Source organism: Phalaenopsis equestris, unplaced genomic scaffold (assembly GCF_001263595.1).
Source record: "Phalaenopsis equestris unplaced genomic scaffold, ASM126359v1 Scaffold000287, whole genome shotgun sequence".
In the NCBI taxonomy this organism is placed as follows: Eukaryota; Viridiplantae; Streptophyta; class Magnoliopsida; order Asparagales; family Orchidaceae; genus Phalaenopsis; species Phalaenopsis equestris.
Genome location: NW_018164729.1, coordinates 2,028,502 through 2,047,721, shown reverse-complemented (window position 1 = coordinate 2,047,721; position 19,220 = coordinate 2,028,502). Strand labels below are relative to the sequence as shown.

Genomic DNA, 19,220 nt, shown 5'->3' with positions numbered 1-19,220 from the left:
CTAATTCCCCCCCCCCCCCTCCCCCTCAAAATGATGGTTCTTGGAAAAAACCTGAAGCTTGAATTTGAAGAATTTGAACTTTGGTCGCTTAGGAATAGCTTTAGTAAAGAGATCATCAGGTTGATCTTTTGTAGGAATGTAATGAATCTCGATTTTACCCGTGTTGGAGATGGCCCCGAATGAAGTGGTAGTCAATTTCGATGTGTTTAGTCCAGGCATGGAAAACCAGATTATTTGCAAGAGTCATCGTCGAAATGTTGTCACAATATAGCTTGGTTGGTTGTGATTGATCAACTCCAAGCTCTGTACGAAGCAATAAGATATCAACTGTTGCGGCAGCCAAGTCACGGTACTCAGCCTCCGTAAAAGACCGGGCAACGGTTTGTTGTTTCTTCACGGTCCATGAGATAGGTGTCGATCATAATGTAGAGCAAAAACCTGTAGTGAATTTTTGGTTCACTGAATCACCTGCCTAATTGGCATCCGAAAATGTTTGGAGAGTTAAGTTCTCATGTGTAATGAGTATACTAGTGTCAATGGTTCCCGAAGGAGGCGTTTGAGAAGTTTATAGTGCTCTATTGTGGGCAGATGCATATGCTAACAGATTTTGTTAACGACAAAAGCAATATCGGGGCGAGTAACCGTGAGGTACTGAAGGGCTTCAGCAACACTTCTTTGCTCCTTCGGAATATCCAGAAGTGGTGTGTTGTGAGAAGAATCAATCTTCTTAGATGGAAGGGGAGTGGAAACTTTTTTGCAATCTATCATTGTTGTTTCTTGAAGTATATGTGTAAGATATGATTGTTGAGTCAAGATCCGGAGAACCTTAATGCCTAAAAATTTGTTCACATCTCTTAATTGTTTGATTTGGAGTCTCTCAAAGAGCTTAAGTGAGGATCTGAATTGCCTCCATGAAATCATTTGTGACAAGAATCTCGTCAACATTTAAAAGAAGAAATAAAGTGTGATCATCTTGCCGGGAGATAAGTAACAATGGATTGGCTCTGCTAATTGTAAAGCCTGAGTTAGCCTAAAACTCGGATATGGTAGTGAACCATTGTTGCGAAGATTGTTTGAGTCCATAAAATGCTCTCTTAAGTAAACATACATGTTGAGGGAATTCAGTATCCGTAAACCCAATTGATTGTTTCATATAGATAGTTTCGTTAAGCGTACCATGAAGGAATGCATTGGACGCATCAAACTCTTTAATGGGCCATTGCCGATTAAAAGCACCATCAAGGGAGTTCGAAGTGTTGGTATTTTCGCCAACGTTCTGAACTTCTCATAGTAATTAAGTCCATGCTCTTGTTTAAAACCCTGAGCTACAAGCCTAGTTTTGTAGCGTGCCAGAGAGCCCTCCGAATGGTATTTGGTCCAATATGTCCAGCGAGAACCCAAGACGGGTTGGTTAGATGGAGGTGGGACAAGAACCCATGTACCTTGAGCTTGCTGGTCATGAAATTTCTCACTTATGGCTTTCTTTCATATGGCAGATTTTGTGGCTTGGGAGTAGGAAGTAGGGTCAGGTTTTGGATGAGTTTGTTGCAGCAGGTTGAGACGTTGAATGGGTTTCAGGTTGCCTGTTTTGCTGCGGGTAGTCATAGGATGAGGGGCAGCTGGAGGTATTTCGCTCAGTTCACCTTGGTGTGAAGTGCTAGGAGAAGGAAGGTCAGATTGAAGGCTTGCGGTGGGGCTGGATGTTTGTGAAGGGTTCGGTGAGGAGGTAATTGAGGCTGGCGGTGTTTCTGAGTTATGCTGAACGGCTGTGGTGGGAACCATCAGAAGTGGATTAAAGGGTGTATGTTCGGTTGGAGGAGGATTGGAGGTAGTGGAGATTGAAGGAAAATTATTTTCATAGAAGACAACATGGCTGTGAGATAGTGATTTTGGAGGTTTGAGGATTGTAGCACTTGAAGCCTTTATGGGTCGGTGAATAGCCAAGGAAAATACATGGGGCTGAACGAGGGGCTAATTTATGAGGAGTGACGGGTTCAGCCATGGATACCAAAGACATCCAAATATTCTGAGATGAGAGTATGTAGGTGTATGTTTGTGGAGGAGTTCGTAGGGAGTAATCCATTGAGTAGTTTTGGAAGGTATACGATTACTGAGAGACCGCTGCAAGCAATGCTTCGAGCCAAAACTTGAGGGGTAGAGATGCATCATGGAGTAATGTTCCAGTAGTTTCAATTAAATGACGGTGTCTGCGCTCCGCAACACTGTTTTGTTAAGGAGTATATGGGCATGAAAATTGGTGGAGAATACTGTAGTGACCGAATGTTTGTTTAACTGTAGAATTATTGTACTCACTTCCTCCATCGGATTTGAATATTTTTATAGTGGTGTTGAATTGGGTTTCAAGCATATTGAGAAATTTAATAAATATATGTCACAACTCAGTATGTTTCATAGGAAAAAGCTAACAAAACTTGGAATAGTCATCTATAAAAATGACGTAATAGCGAAAACTTTGATATGATAATATTGGGGATGGACCCCGTACTTCGGAATGTATAAGTTGTAGTGGTGAATACATTTTTAGAGAAAGAGAAGGAAAAGGTTTCATATGACTCTTATTATATTGGCAACAATTACATAAAATTAAGCTAGATGGAATATGAAGTGCCGGTTGAACTTGTATATATGGTGGAGAATCTCTGGATGAGGATGTTCGAGACGTTTATGCCAAAGTGGAGACAGTTGCGAAGAGATGTTCAAGGCATGATGAGAGGCCTTTGTGTTAAATTGTCGGTGTGATATACAAGCGGAGTATAGCCCCTGGAAGTTATGGCCACGAAATAAGATTTGGTGGGTATGCAGGTCAAAGATAAGAAAACCAGCACAATAAAAAAGAATTGCTACATTATTATCAACAATGAGTTTATGAACTGATAGAAGATTATGAGAAAAGGTAGGGACATGCCATATGGAGGGAAGGCGAAGTGTGTTGGTTGGTGTAGGAAGAATACCATCACCTGTGTGTTTTACCGCAGTGGACTGGCCATTGCCCACAAGGACTTGTTCAAAACCGTCGGTCGGGTCAGCAACTTGAAGTTGATTGAGGTCCGCCGTAAGATGTGTTGTAGCTCTATAGTCTAGAACCCATGAGGATTCGGCTTGTAAGGCTTTGTTGATGGGCGTATAGTCGAGATTGGATCGATTCCAGCAGTGGGCAGCAGAGTGCCCAACTTTGTTGCAAATTTGGCATACTACTGTTGATCGTATGGAGGTACGGTTTGACTTGGATTGGTTAAGGTTTGATGGTTGATGTCAGCCTCTCCCTTGAGAGGATGTATTTTGCCTTTCATGATATGTGTTTAGAGCAACTTGAGGGTTTACAATGGCCTCTGATTTTGTTGATCTGTTGTCTGATTATCTCCTCGCTGCATAATAACGCATAGAAGTCATCCAATGTGATGGGTTGACGATGAGTGCATATGGATGTTTAGAAAGTATTGTAGTTGATTCGTAGACCAATTAAGATATAGAAGATAATATCCTCATCATCTGAGTGACCACCTTCTGCTGATATACTGTCACCAAGGTTTTGATAGCTGTGAGGTATTGAGCCATGGATTGATTATTCATGGAAAGATTCTTAAGCTCATTTTTCAACTAAATGGGCCTTGATCTATTTGTGGGTTGGAGACGCTTGGCAATAGTGTTCCATATTTCAGGATAGGTGGAGAGGTGAAGCAGATAGGGCTAAATCGAGGGAGAGAGGCAAAATCAAGGGAGAGATGATGGGGTACAATACAGCGTTTAGGTTTTGATCAATTAGAATCTAGCTCGTATAATCAGGATTTGGTGTTGGAATATCATCTGTGGAGAGAAGAAACTTTGGTGGACAAGGAATGGTACCTTGTAAGAAGCCAATAAAACCATTTGCCGAGAATGCTTTAAGAATTTGGGCTCTCCATATATGGTAGTTATCAGCGGTCATATATGGTAGTTATCAGCGGTCAAAGGAGTTTGAGCGAAATGCTTTAGGCGAATTTCTTTAGGTTGTTTAGCAAATATTTCAAGGAGGGAGGAATAACAGTGGCTGACATTGGTGCCTTACCAAAGGAATCATTGGTTTCAGAGAAAGGAGAGATTGGCATTTGCTATGGTATTGAAGGATTTTGAAAAGAAAGGAAGAGGATTACAGGACTGGAATGAGATAGGCGCAGGTCTCCTACATACCAATACAATTTAATGGGCAACCACTGGAGCTAATCACTCCTTAATCTTCTCCTCCGATGACTTTCTCAGCCGCCAACAAGGGTTTCTCGGTGGAACTCCCTGATTGATTCCTGGGCAATGGCTCTGCTACCATAAAACCAACCAGAGACAGGGAAACAGGGAATTAAAATATTTTGACATTAGCACATTACCGCAGGCACAGAAAACATATATATAGGCACAGTAGAATACTCTAGTAGCTAGGTAACTAATTACACCATTGCCCTCAGGTAGTTATGAGTAATGTGTCCGCCACCTTGCTGCTGTCAGATACTCTTGATGTAGCAGATATTTTCGGTTATGGCTTTGACATCTCATATAAAAAATACCACTATTTTTAACGCTCCATGCTTATGGTAGTTGGCATATATGTAAAAATTGATGCTTAGTTGTTTTATATGCAAATACATAAGAACTGCTCTTTGAAAAAAAAAAAAAAAAACACCAAAAATGTTGTATGTATAATCTTCAGATTTTATTGTGTAAACTTTTGCTTCTGATTGAAGGAACATAAATTTGGCGGTAGATAGTATTAATTTGTACTAAGAGTTGTTGATTGTCTTAAATAATTTTTTAAATTTTCTTTGTCTCGACATAATAACAATCTCTGATTTATCATTTCACAGAAATTTCAGAAATCGAGAAAGAGAAAGATGAATCTGGTAGAGGAAAAGATCAAATTAAAGGAAGATTAAAGAGAACCATGATAGCAGACAATTCTCTTGTGAGTTTTCTTTTGGCTTATTACAATCTTGTTATTTTAAAGGGTGCCATACAATATGATATTTGATGGCATGAAGTCTATATTTTTTGTGATAATTGTGCTAATGGCAAATCTGCTCTCAGCTAGCTGGTTCTTCAGATAACCCAAAAGCTGCTAAACAAGTTAAGGTTGTGACGTGCGAAAACATTGATGATTTTAAAGCTTCGAGATTTGGATTCACAAAGCGGCGGACCAGAAGTGAAACATTTAAAGCAAGAAATGAAGGAACTAGTGGGACCGAAACATCGAACGAGATGGTAAATTTAAACAGCAGGGCTTCTACTTGCAGTTCAGTGGATAAAAAAGATTTAAGGAGTTCGAGTCGCAAGAATTCTAGGGAGAAATTAAGTTTGAATCTCTTTGATAAGGCATCTGAGTCAAAATGTGTAGAACAGAATGCTCAGATTGGAGTTTTAGATCCTAAAGACATCAAGAAGTTAGTGGCAAAGATTGTTAGAGAAGTAGCTGAAAAGACTAGAAATGAGGCATTGAAAGCTAAAGAGATGGAAAACTTTCCTGAGAACACTGAATATATAAACAGTTCAAGGAAGAAATATTCGGAGACGAAGAACACGAAGCGACATATTCCAAGACGAGCGATGAATAAAGATATCAAAATATCCAGAGGTGATACTCAAGCCAAAACTGCTGGACCAAGTGCTGTAGGAGAGCCAAATGGAGACTCTGATGACAAAATTTTTGAATGCGACAATAATGACAGGACAATCAATACTTGCTTCGACACGGCAAATGCAATGGAGAAAGCGAAAAATGAACATCAAGGGATCAATGGTGCCCACCAATCAAAGGATTTTTTGGATGTGATGAATGGAAATGTAAAATCCGAATCAAATTTCGCAAAGCAAAGTGATGAAATGAAGCCCGATGAGACGGAAGATGCAATGAACGGAGCTCAAAGAGGCACGGTTATCAAACATGATGCTTCAAGAGAGAAAATGGATAGTCCTAGTAATGTAAGTATTATTTTCCTTTCTGAGACAAGTGTCGAAATAGTCCTCTGATTCTTTGCAATGGGTCATTTTAATCCTGGAGTCTATAAAAGTGTCAATTTAATCCCCATGACTATTTTATTATAGGTCAAATAGTTCTCATAGATGACTATTTCAGCTCCAATTTAAAAAATTTGGGGACTAATTTAGCACTTTCATAGACGCTAGGACTAAATGATCATACATTTAAACAATGTAGGGACTACTTTGACATTTTACTCTTTCTTTCGCAACACTCGCTCCGCATGCTGATTAAATAGTGTTACGAAATTATATTCATTTTCATCATAACCTACTCAGACTAAATGTATCCTGAGCCCGCGACGTACGAGAGTCATGCAAAGTCTTGGTCTAATTGCTCCTTTAGGTTCCCCATTTTGCCGAAACAGGTTGATCAGGTCCTTGCTGCCATGACTGCCTGAAAAACTCTGAGAATTTTTTTTGTTTATAAACAAACTGTAAGCAGGTCGACATAGACTCTAAACATAGATACCCCATCTCCAAAATTAGGGTTTTGAATCATATATTTTTGTGGCCTATTAATTACTGGTGCCGGTTTTGTAGAGATGGTTCAAGTTGTGTCTTAACAAATGGTGACTGCTGAAAAACTTTTTTGACTGATACATTCTCATCAAATTTGTTTCTATTGCATGGACACTTGCGGCGAAGTTGGATCAATATGGTTTGAATCATTTTATGGCTGTCGTGTTAATTTAAGGCCGGCGTCGATTAATCTGGTCGGTAAGAATCTTAGAAGTTTTACTGCGAGCACGGTATTAGGAAGTAAGTATAGGAGATATACATGCATATGACATGAATCTTATAAATCACTCAAATTTTATTAGTAAAAAAAATTATTGAACAAATTAAATTATATATATATATATATATATATATAACACTTTATTTTTAATAAAAAATTAATTGAACAAATTTTATTAATTTATAAATTATTAATTGACATTAATTTTTTATGTAAATTTTAATAGAGCTGCTTCCCCTTATTACGTTATTAAAAGAGCTCTCCTAAAAATCTGCCCGTTTTACAATGTAGAATTCTTCAAAAATGAGAGCGGAATGTTGTGCTTAATTTATTTTTACATTTATTTAAATTTATATGTCTAATAGTTATCAACAAAAGGGGGCATTTACATAAATACCACATAAGTTCTTACACACAAAATGAACCCACAAAATGAACCTTTTCTCAAATTCATGAAATACAATAGTGATAAATCTTTGTAAATTTGTGAACTAATGTTTGTAGAAATCTATTTTTCTGCTGCATGTGGAGTTGATGGCAGTCTCCAAATCCTCAATCTTCTCATAATCCACAAGGAAAGAAAGCATGGTGAAGCCATCTTTACCAGTATCATAGTCTTGTTTGATATCCTCCACTTGGAAGGACTGCAGCTGTGAAATAGTATCATGCCATAAGAAGATGCAGAAATAGATGGCACAATAATTGTAGCCCAATCTTGGAAAGGGAATATTTACATACATACCACTCAATTCCTATGTATTTACATATCTAACACTTAAGACTTCGATTATTACATACGTGCCAGATCACATATGCATGCATACAAAAGTGTATTTCAATTTTAAGAAGTTAAAAATGATGGTATTTTTTTATGTGAAATGAAATGTTTGGTTGGTATATGATGGGAAATTCCAGAATAATTCCCAACTTTATTAGGATTTAAGATCAATCATAAATTAAACCACATCGCGAAATAACAAGATTGCACAAATTTGAGAAAACAAGAACAAAATCTAAAAGGAAGCACAATCAAAATAACAAGAAAAACATACAAGAATTTTACATGAAAAAATCAGATAAGGGGAAAAAAACACAGAGTCACATCACCAAAAAATTTAACTATGAAATTCAGAAAATTTTACAAAGAACTTACACAAGTTTCCTCTCTACACACAAAAAAACTTACAGGACACGCTTCACAAACTTTCTTCTCCTATCCGAGGCAAAAATCACACCAAATTACAAAAATCCACCTCTTTAACCCTTCTCAAATTCATCGAGAACCTTGTCGAAGAATTTCAGAAGGAAAACCTACTTCATTACACTTACAACACTCGAAATTGGCTTAAGAACCAGTTACTTCATTTACAAACTGCTCCGGGCGCATAGGCGCCCGAATTTGGCGCCTAAATGTCGTGGCCTTTGGCGAAAAGAAGTGAAGTGCCTAATATTGGGTAAATCAACACCAGCTGGTTGGCGCATAAGTGCCAACATCTCTGTATGAAAGCAACACCCAAGTATAAGTGGGCGCATATGCCCCAGCCCCTCTGGTAATCGAACAACACTCATGTGGGCTCAAAGGCGCTCATAACCCGACACACATGCGTCGGGTACTCTATTATTTGTTGGTGCTTCGGCTCCATACAACTCAAAAATCTCCTGCTTGGAGACAATAACACCAAGCACTAGTTCTCTGTACTTGCACCTCTATCTGAATCGCTCCTATCTGAATCGCCTTCATAATCTCATAATGTGGTAACAAACTGTGGTGTGGCTCACCTCTGGTCTCAACCTTCATAAAACCCAACTGAAGTCAAATATAGTTTCAGTTTCTCAGTAGTTACCACATTCGTTAACATATCTCCATAATTTTGAGCTGTGTATATCTTCTCCATGAATAACTGCCCATCTTCTAAAAGAAATCGAATGAAATGATACATCAACTGAATGTACTTCATCGTGACATGACAAGCAGCGTCCTTAGCAATAAGAATCACACTCATACTATCATTGTAGAGCTTTCCAATCCTCTGCTCTTTGCCCAATTCTGTCATGAAACTATGTAGCCAAATCATCAGTGATAACAATATATTCGGCCGCCGTAGTAGAAAGTGCAACGATCTTCTGCAACTTGGAAACCCAACTAACCGTTATGTTCCTCAATGTAAAGACATACCCCGATGTACTTCTCCTACTGTCTGCATCACTTGCTAGATCTGAATCTACAAATCCCTATAGATTGATCCCCACACTTCAATAATAAAGTGCCTTGTTGATTGTTTCTCTCAAATACCTGAGAATCCACTTTACCGCTCCCAATTATACATTTATGGATTGCTCATATACCTGTTGAACACTCTCACCACATATGTAATATCAGGTCTGACACAAATCATCGCATACATCAAGCTTCCAACTGTTGAAGCATATTGAGTTCTCTCCATTATGTTTGCTCTGCTTCAGAATTTGGTGATAGCTCCTTAGATAGTTTGAAGAGACTACCAATTGGAATGATTTTGCAATTAAACTTCTTCATTTCATTAACATTTTGACTTATATAGAGCCAAAAAAACATTTAAAAATAAACCTAGACTTTTTCTATTTACAAATAAAACATTATATTAGATACATATCTCAACACTCTCCCTCAAGGTGGACGAAAGATATTCTCTAAGCTCATCTTGTCACATAATCTAGTTAACTCCACTAAGCTAAGTCATTTAATGAGGCAAATAACCACCTGCTCTCAAGAAGCTACATGACTTAGTTTTAACAATCTGTTATTCAACTTCTCCTTGATGAAGAATCTATCAGTTTCCACATGTTTAGTTCTATCATGTTGCACCGTGTTGTTAGTAATGTTGATTGTCAACTTGTTGTCACACCACAACTTTATTTGAGTTCCTTGATCTACTTTGAGTTCAACTAACAAAGCATTTAGCCACATCATCTCAACAACTCCTAATGCCATGACCCTATATTTTGTCTCTGTTGTTGATTTTGCTACAACTGACTGTTTCTTGCTCATCCACGAGACAAAGTTGCAACTTACAAACATGTAATATTCTGATATGGATCGTTTGTCATCAGCACAACTTGCCTAATCAAAATCACAGAAGCCTATCTACATGCCAATTCTTCCTGATATCAACCATTTTCCTGGTGGACTCTTTAGATAACTCAGAATTTGACACACTGCATCCATATTGCCCTTGGATCATGCATGTGATAGCTCATCACACTCACTGTAACAAAAATATCGGTCAACTAACCTCTGGTACCTCTCACGATCAACTGATTCACCGGTCTCTATAATGAACTTAACTTGCTGATCAATTAAAGGGACTGCAAGTTTGCACCACCTGCAAACTTGTCTCTGTGAGAAGATCTAATACATACTTTCTCTGTGATAAGATCATCCCCTCAGGTCCATAAGTCACTTTAATTCCAAAAAAGTATATAAATTGTACCCCAAAATGCTTCCCTAATCTTCCATTCAGTAGAGTAATCTCTGCCTCATTATCACTAGTGATAATTATGTCATTCATATACACAAGTATGGTAGTGTGACATTCATGTTGCTGAAAGAATATTGTGTGGTCTGCATTGATTTGCTGGTATGTCATGCCAAGTATCATTATTCTAAACTTGTCAAACCAGACTCAATGAAATTGCTTCAAGCCATATAGTTACTTTCTGAGCCTACACGTCTTGCCCACTGTCTGGGATGTTTTGAATCCTAATGGTATCTCCATATATACCTCCTCCAGTAGCTCCCCATGAAGAAAAACATTCTTCACATCCAGTTGGTGGAGTCTCCATCCACCATTCAAGGCCAGAGAAGCCAGTGTACTCATTGTGCTCATCTCCGCCACTGGTGCAAATGTTTCTTCGTAGCAAATCTCATACATTTGACTGTACCATTTTGCCACTAGTCGTGTTTTGTACCTCTCCACATTCTCTTCTGGAGTTTGTTTTACCGTAAAGATCCACTTGCATACAACTACCTTATTCCCTGCTGGTAATGGTACAATCTCTCATGTTCGGTTTTTATCAAAAGCTATAAGCTCTTCACGCATTGTCACTTTCCACTTTGGATCATCTTTAGCAACATGTCAATACTTGAGTATAGAGACAGAGTCCAATGATGCAATCAATGCTCAATGCAAAGGTGAGATGTTAGAATAATAAAAAAAAAGTTTGCAATGTCAAGTTCCCACCCAAAACGATCAGGATGTCCCACATTGCTGCATGAGGTCCTCCTTAATGATGGCAGGCTAGAAGTGGATGGAGGAGGAATAATATCACTTGAGAGTTTTGAATCAAAGGTGGATGGTGTAGGTGTTTAAAGAGTTGGGGAAGACTGAGACAAAGAACTTGTTGGTACCGCAGGATCTGTCCCCTGAGTTTGCTTCTTCCTCTGTGTGTATACCCTCAGCTCACCTTCAGTTTAAATCCCACAACCAATGACGCCCATCTCCTCGATTTTCGTCTCCTCAGTTGATTCATTCCACATCAGAGGACATGATATTTCTCCCACTTGCAACACTCCATCACTACTACTACACTCTCTCTCTTGTCTCATATCTCGAGTGGTTGTTGAGTCACCGAAGGATGAATTCAACTTCAAATTATAGTATGGTTCAAACTCTCTGAATGACACATCCATACTCACAAAGGCCATCTTTTCGATCGGGCTCCAACATATATAACCCTTCTAAATAGCAGAATATCCCACGAACACACATTTCACAGCTCTGTGATCCAACTCAACTACAGATGACCTGTTGTCTTCACAAAGCAAACACATCCAAATAACTTCAATGAAAGGATCCCACTATTATCACTTTTCAACATCTAATAAGGAAACTTTCAATCCAACACTCTCGAGAGTATTCTATTGATTAATGGAGCAGCTGTCAAAATTGTTTGCCCCCACAAGTGTTTTGGGACATTCATTGTGATAATCGTGCTTCGAGTTACCTCTAGAATGTGTCTATTATTCATTTATGCCGCTTTGTATTGTGTCAGTGTGTATGAACATGTTTAATGATGTAACTCTTTGGTTGACAAGTTTTCTCAAAACGACTTGTCAAATTATCAAACCTCAATACATTCGCTACAGCACCGTATTGAGTCTGAATTGCCCAGTGAAAGTCCTTAAAGCAGGCAAGCACGTCATGTTTATTTCTCATCAGATATAATTAAGTAAGACGAGAAAAATAATCAATGAAAGTTACAAAATATTTGTAACCATCCATTGAAGTTGTAGAACAAGGTTCAAATACATCTTAATGCACCAAATCAAAAATATAAGAACTCATTTTACCAGTACTAACAAAAGAGTTCATGGTATGCTCGCTAAACTCACAAGCATCACACACAAGTTTTTGTTTGTCTTTTCATACAATGATGGGTATAAACAACTCAATAGACTAAACAGAGAGTGTCCAATGCGCCTGTGATATAGCAGCAATACAATACATCCTCCACACTGCCCTCAAATCCTTCTGCTCCAACATTCTCAACCATGGATTTTAAGGCTTAGTTCATCCCCTCTCTATCCAAGTATCAGAGTCTGCTACATATCAGTCACAAGTTTCCGGCCAATCCCCTTCTCTTAAAAGATCACATTTGGAATAATAAATGAACAACACATTTTAGTTGGAGTGTAATAACACTAATAGATAAAAGGTTCATTCGAAAGAAATGAGCATGCAAAATATTGGACAAAATCATAGAATTGGTACACCTCACTATTTTCTTACCAACCACAGGGTGTGTTATCTCATTAGCGGTTTGAATACTCTCTGGAACTGCTAGATGGGTATAGGAAGAGAAATCATTAGAGGCACATGTTACATGTCGAGATGCACCAGAATCTACTATTCATTCTATTGAACTTGTGGTGGATATAGAGGCGAGAGCATGTGTATCACGAGCACCTTGGCTAAGTGAGCATAACTAGCAGGGTTCCCTTGGATGACGATAAAGTAGACACATTCTCAGTGACATCACATGTTGCTCTCTACTTCTTCTTCAATATCTCTAGAAACTTGTGATCCTCTTTGGTGAAGACCACCCTTATCTTTCCCTCGTTCACTGCTACCATCAGATTTTCCCGGTAGCCCCTTCTAGACGATCCATGTCACCCGTCTCTCTCTCTTTGGGTGGCTTTGGATAAGCCTTGTCCAAGTGTCCTACTTCTCCATAGTTGTAGTGCATGTGGGTCTCCCACTGAGCACCTATTATACCTGAGCTTGATGAAGTCAATTCCTTGTCTTTTTTCCTTATCGTCACAAATCCTTCACCCAATCCAAGAGCCACAGAAGTCTCAATCCCCTTATTTAACTCTTCTACACGAAGTCGTAGTCGTTATTCTCATGCGACACAATCCAACTGAAGATTTGTTTGCTTCTGTCGCACGAATTCGTCGATCGCAAGCCACACAAACTTGATTGCACGTCTCTATTCACACGGATAAATCAAACCGTTCGCCGCTCCTGCTAACACTACATGAAGCCCCTTCTCCATTGCTTTCTCTTCATGATGAAGGCTTACTGTTTTTTCTTTCGCTTCGTCTCCACTGCATCTAGCCGCAACCCTCACGCTCAAACAGACGACGTTCGAACAGCATGCTTCACTGTTTCCTCCTTACACCGAAGTCACGTTGTAGTCTTCCCTTCACTTTATCTCTAAACATCGAGCCAAAAGCCTTGAGCCGCAACCTGTGATCCCATAGTTGCCTTCCCATCGATTGTATCACGAGGATTATCTATTGTGATCCTTTCCAGCGAGCCGCACTCCTTTCGTTGCCTTCCTAAAGCGAGCTACGGTCGCGACTGCTTTGTGATCCCTACTCCCAGCTCCCAGCTCCTTTGTGATCTCGTTTCATTCGTAGTTCACCATCCTAGCTCATGACTGCGAGGATGATGTTGATCCTCCTGGTCGTAATTTGTGATCCCAGCTCACAACTGTGAGGACGATGCCAATCCTACTGGTCGTGCGAGAAGACAATGCCAAAGAAGTCCAATCGAGCTGGAGGCGGTAGTTTCGAGCTCTAATATCACATTGGAATGATTTTGTAATTAAACTTCCTCATTTCATTAACATTTTGAGTTATATAGAGCCATACAATATTTAAAAATAAACCCTTAAAATTCTTCTATTTACAAATAGAACCATACATTAGATAGGCGGGAGTGTTAACTGTATTTGCCTCACTCATGCTGAACCTTTGTACGATCTTCTCAGCATACTCTATCTGAGACAACTTTAGTGTTCCTGCACCCTTGTCCATGTTAATTCTCTTTTTGAGGATCTTCTTGGTTGGACCTAAATCCTTTATCTCAAACTCACTTGATAATTATTTATTCAAGTCCCTGATTTTCTCCATATGTCCCTTCAAAAAGCATGTTATCCACATATACATAAAGAAAAATATAACAACTACCGAAGTGTTTGATGAACCAACAGTGGTTTGCCTAAAAATTTAAGTGCCCATTATCTAACATGAACCTGCTAAATCTTCAGCTTTCCTTAGAGCTTAGCAGTCCTTCTTGAAATACCCCTTCTTACCATAGTTCCAGCATTCTCCTTTGCTTGACTTGAGCTTTCCTTTCTTGGACTTAGATCTGCATCTGCATGTATTCTTGCCAAGATTCCCTTTTAAGTTATCAAGATTCAATGCAGAACTTGAAGATTCACTATTCGCGGCTTTTCTGCAAACTTCTTCATTCAGTATCAGACCCACAATATCATCAAAGTTCAACTTTGAAGTCTTTGAAGAATTACTCATCGTCATTACCAAACCATCCTAGTTGTCCGACAATGAAGATAGTATCACTAGTTTTCTTAGGGGTATCAAAAATTGACCCGACATGCCAATATGACTTCAACTCAACTAGAAAAAATTTAGGTTAAGGTTGACCTGAACATTTTCGAATCGGGTTTGGGTCAAAGAATTCGACTTGTTTATTATTCAGGCCAGGTCCTGGTTGAACCCAAAAATCTAAACATGACCCGAATAAGCAATAAATTTTAAGTTGATTTCGGGTTAGCGGGTTAAGCTCGGGTTCGGGCCTTAATTTTAGACATGTTTATTATTCGAGTTGGGTTTGGGTTGACCTTATTCCATTCGGGTTCAAGTTGACCGGTGCGGGTCATTTTCGGGGTAGACCTGAACCCGACTCGTGGACCCAAATTGAAACCCCTAAGTGTCGTGACCTCATCATCAAATTTGATCCTCACAAAACAGAGCTGGCTCGTTATAATGTTAAAGTTATTGAGATGTTATGCCACTAAATTGTCTTCCATCATCTTCATGTTGAATAACTTCATCAGAAAAAATCTTATTGGAAGCAGAAACTTTTTTGTATATCTTAATCAGTACCCCCATGAGATCCACCATAGTTTTCTCATTCCCAATGTTAAACTCAACAGATGAGGAAAGTGACAACTGAATCAAACATAATGTCGTTCAATCCAAAAATTCTCATTCCTCCATAGGCATAGACTCAGGCTTCCTTATGATTCATTGTTGTGGCAAATATAATTTTTTCTGATACAACAAATCCTCCACCTGCATCTTCTAAAAAGCGAAGTTCGTTCTATTGAACTTCTCCACTTTGAACATTGCTTCATTGGGCTCTCACTTAAATCGAACCCCACTCTGATAAGAGTTTAATGGAAAGTCCATAACTACATTTAGAAAGTTTTACAAAGAACTCACACAAGTTTCCTTTCTACACACAAGAAAACTTACATGACACACTTCAAATGCTTCCTTATCCAATCTAACGCAAGAATCACGTCGAATTACAGAAATCCACCTCTTTGAACATTCTCACCTTCAACGGGATAGTTGTCAAAGAACTTTAGAAGAAAAAACCACTTCATTACACTTACCCCACTAGAAATTGGCTTAAGAACCAATTAATTCGTGTACAAACTGTTCCAGACATAAGGAGAAAAGAAGTGAAGCGCCTAATATTGGGCGCATAAGTGCCAATAGGTTGGTACATAAGCGTCAACCACTATATGAAAACAACACCATATGCGCCCATAGGTTGGCGCATATGCACCAGTCCCTCTGGTAATCGAACAACACTCCAATGAGCGCAAAGACACCCACAACCCAGCGCATAACAACCCAGCGCATATGCGCTAGGTGCTCTATTACGTGTTGGTGCTTCGGCTCCACACAACTCAACAGTATAAACGTAAAATAAGTAAAGTTTGACGGTTACATATGTAAATATATAGGAATTGATAGGTAATGTATATATTACGAATTCCTAAAGTGGTTCTAAACAGAAAGAAAACTTATTGGCATGAAGTTCAGAGAAGATGAGAGAACCTGATGATAGACAGGTCCTAATAATTCAAATGGCACCTCCATGCCTAGTGGAACCTGCCATAAGAATGATAAATTATATAAATAAAAATTATGATCTCATGACTGAATAAAATACTCGGCTGATTTATTATAGAAAAAAAAAAGGCTAAAACCTTTGTTCTATTTATACATAAAATTATTAAAGAACAATTGGAAATTACGAATTTTAAAATTAAAATTACTATAAAAAAACTTCCTATGATGGCCTACGTTTAAAGCACTTCTTCAAAGTTATCTCAAATTTACTATTTTAATTAATTTAATTTACACCTCATAATTTTAATCATTTCGTTTATATATAAAAAACTCAGTAATATCCTAAAATAATATTTATAGCTTGGTCGGTGCCTCCTCTTGATTAAGACAATGATGTTTACTTCTAATACATCTAATCTAATAAAAAACTCTAGATTTATTCTCTAGTCTATGCCACTTTTACATCCCAAGTCCAGTAATTAAGGGGTGTTTTAGCATAATGTAATTTATAGGGTGCATCATAAGATTTATAGTATATCTGCCCTTTCAGATCTCCACACTCCACCATTAAAGGCTAGCAAGTAGATGAATCAATTTATAGTTTTTCCTAAAACTCCAAAACAATCTTCTGCATTAACTACAAAGTTTCATAATTTCATTTGCCATTTTGAAAATTCAGGCAAATATTGCATTATAATGTTACGTTGGTGCTAAAAAATAATTTAGTCTTTTATTATTTATTATTGTTTAGCATAAATAGAGTTAATATGATTATGGTTAGCATTATGAATGAGATTGTTATTGTGAGTTTTAGGTTTAGGATTTGGGAGAGATTTTCTACATCTCAAATTGTAGGGATTGGGAGAGATCAACAACCTCTCGAATCATAGATGCTTATTTTTGTATTCATGTTGAATTTTTGATGTTCTTGCAATCAAATATGCGTCTGCCTTAATTTCCGTGAAAAAATGTGCAAAATCATATCAAATTAGTACCTGAGCATCAAGATTTTGGGAAGAAACGATCGGATCGTTGTGTACAGGGTTAGACAAAATCATCAAGTTGCGAGACAGCAGGGATTCAGCGAGAAGGAAAAAAAATCATGATCGCCGGAGCCTTTGTGACAGAACCTTGCAATAGAGACGCAATTGAGTTAGCTGGGAAGTGTGCGCTCTAGACGCGAGAAACAATCACGATTTTGAGGTAGCTAACAAACTTTCATAATTTCATCTGCCACATTGAAAATTCAGGCAAATATTGCATAATGTTACGCCGGTACTCAAAGATAATTTAGTCTTTTATTATTTATTATTGTTTAGTATAAATAGAGCTAATATGATCAGGGTTAACATTATGTGTGAGATTGTTGTTGTGAGTTTTAGGTTTAAGGTTTGGGAGAGATTTCCTACATCTCAAATTATAAAAACTGGGAGAGATCGACTACCTCTCAAATTGTAGGTACTTATTTTTGTATTCATGTTGAATGTTTCATGTTCTTGTCATAAAATATGTGCCTGCCTCAATTTCCGTGAAAAATCGTATCAAATTAGTACCTGAGCATCATGATTCTGGGAAGAAGTGACCTGATTGTTGCGTAGAGGGTTAAATGGGATTGTCATGTCGCTGGACAGTAAGGATTCGGCGAGAGAGAAATCCAAAAACGTGATCATCGCAGCCTTCGAGACCGAACCTTGCAATAGAGACGCAATTTAATTAGCTAGGAAGCGTGTGGCCTAGGCGCGAGAAACAATCGCGATTTTGAGGTAGCTGGCAACACTCACGAGATCATGGCATACTACCCTCCATCGAACGACGAGATAGAGTCGCGATCGAGCCATCTGGTAAGTGACCTTGGGATCACACTAAGAATTCTGCCGACAGCTCAATTTGCAAATCCTAACCAAGGGTTAATCGAAGAATCTGTGGCTAGATCGAAAGGAAAAATGAGCGAATAAGAGGAACATAGGGAGGAATGTATCCACCATCAAAAACTCCCCCATAGGAGTACGATAGAGGATGAATTAGAGATTTCTGATTAAGAGAATTGGGCCGAAAAATGGAGGGGCTATGCAAGGTTGGGAGGAGCACAAAGAAAGAATGAGAGAAAATAGAATGGGGTATGACTATGATCGAGGGAGGGAGTTTCATCCTAGATACATGGGGGAAACACCAGAGAGAGAAAGTTTGGTGATGCTAGGATAAAGAAGTTAAAAATGTCGATCTTCGAGGGTGAAGTCACACATGGGCAAGTGTAACGGGTGGAGTGATACATTACAGTGAATGGGCTAAATGGAGAAAAGAAGCTCAAAGTGGAATGGTTATATTTGGAGGGGAAAGCCTTAGCATAATTTCAATGGATGAAGGCTAGATACCTTATCCATTCATGGGAGGAATTTAATGATTGCTTGTTGGAATGTTTCCGAGCCATTTGGAAAGGAGATCTATACAAACAATTCTATGTGTATGAGACTGTCATGAAATATAGGGAGAAATTCAAATTATTGTCGGGATGACCGAGGGGATTTCTAAATGAAGATTGGAGGGAAATTACATGAATGGCCTAAAACCTGGCATAGAGACAATACTGCGACTATTGAGACCGCGGGGATCGAGGGGGACAATGAAACTCACCCAAATAATGAAATCCGAGAACCAAATGAAGGAGACCAGAAAAAATGGATATACGGAAGGATTCTACGAGAGTACCTAGACGACCATGACACCAAGAACCCAGATTGTATCATTTCAAACGGAGGCACCAAAAGGATTCAACTTCAAGCACCTCACAGAAGCACAGTTGCATAACGAGAGAGCAAATGGATTATATTTCTAATATGAGGATAAGTATGCCTAGACCACCGGTGCAAGGATCACACACTCCAATTTCTTTTAGTTTGTAGGAGGAGGAGACAGATAATGAGGAGTCGAAAGAAGAAAAGGTAGAGGGAGACGAGCACTTGCACTTGGATATAGGGGAGATGTCCCTCAACTCGGTTGTGAGATTTACTTCAAATCAAACCATAAAGATAAAGGGATAGATTTTGAGGGAGGGGGTGGGGGGGGTGGGGGGGGCGCAGGGAGGGG

At 38.7% G+C, this 19,220-nt stretch overlaps 2 protein-coding genes across 3 annotated transcripts in view; one reads left to right on the top strand and one right to left on the bottom strand.

The window, feature by feature from the left end:
* LOC110025069 overlaps positions 1-6,684 on the top strand; it is a 10,387-nt gene extending 3,703 nt beyond the window's left edge. The window contains exons 7-9 of the mRNA XM_020725334.1: positions 4,854-4,951; positions 5,074-5,964; positions 6,301-6,684. Coding sequence (XP_020580993.1) covers positions 4,854-4,951; positions 5,074-5,964; positions 6,301-6,414 — 1,103 coding nt within the window. The 3' untranslated portion in view covers positions 6,415-6,684. The remainder of the gene's footprint in view (positions 1-4,853; positions 4,952-5,073; positions 5,965-6,300) is intronic.
* A 462-nt stretch (positions 6,685-7,146) lies between these two features.
* The window catches only part of LOC110025023 (IMPACT family member in pol 5'region), an 18,777-nt gene continuing 6,703 nt past the window's right edge, over positions 7,147-19,220 (bottom strand). Inside the window, exons 5-6 of one of the 2 annotated variants that reach the window (XM_020725254.1) lie at positions 16,122-16,175; positions 7,147-7,413 (exon numbers count right to left, since the gene is read on the bottom strand). In XM_020725254.1, the coding sequence (XP_020580913.1) occupies positions 7,255-7,413; positions 16,122-16,175 (213 nt within the window). In that variant the 3' untranslated portion in view covers positions 7,147-7,254. The remainder of the gene's footprint in view (positions 7,414-16,121; positions 16,176-19,220) is intronic. The other variant, XM_020725255.1, reaches the window with a different exon arrangement.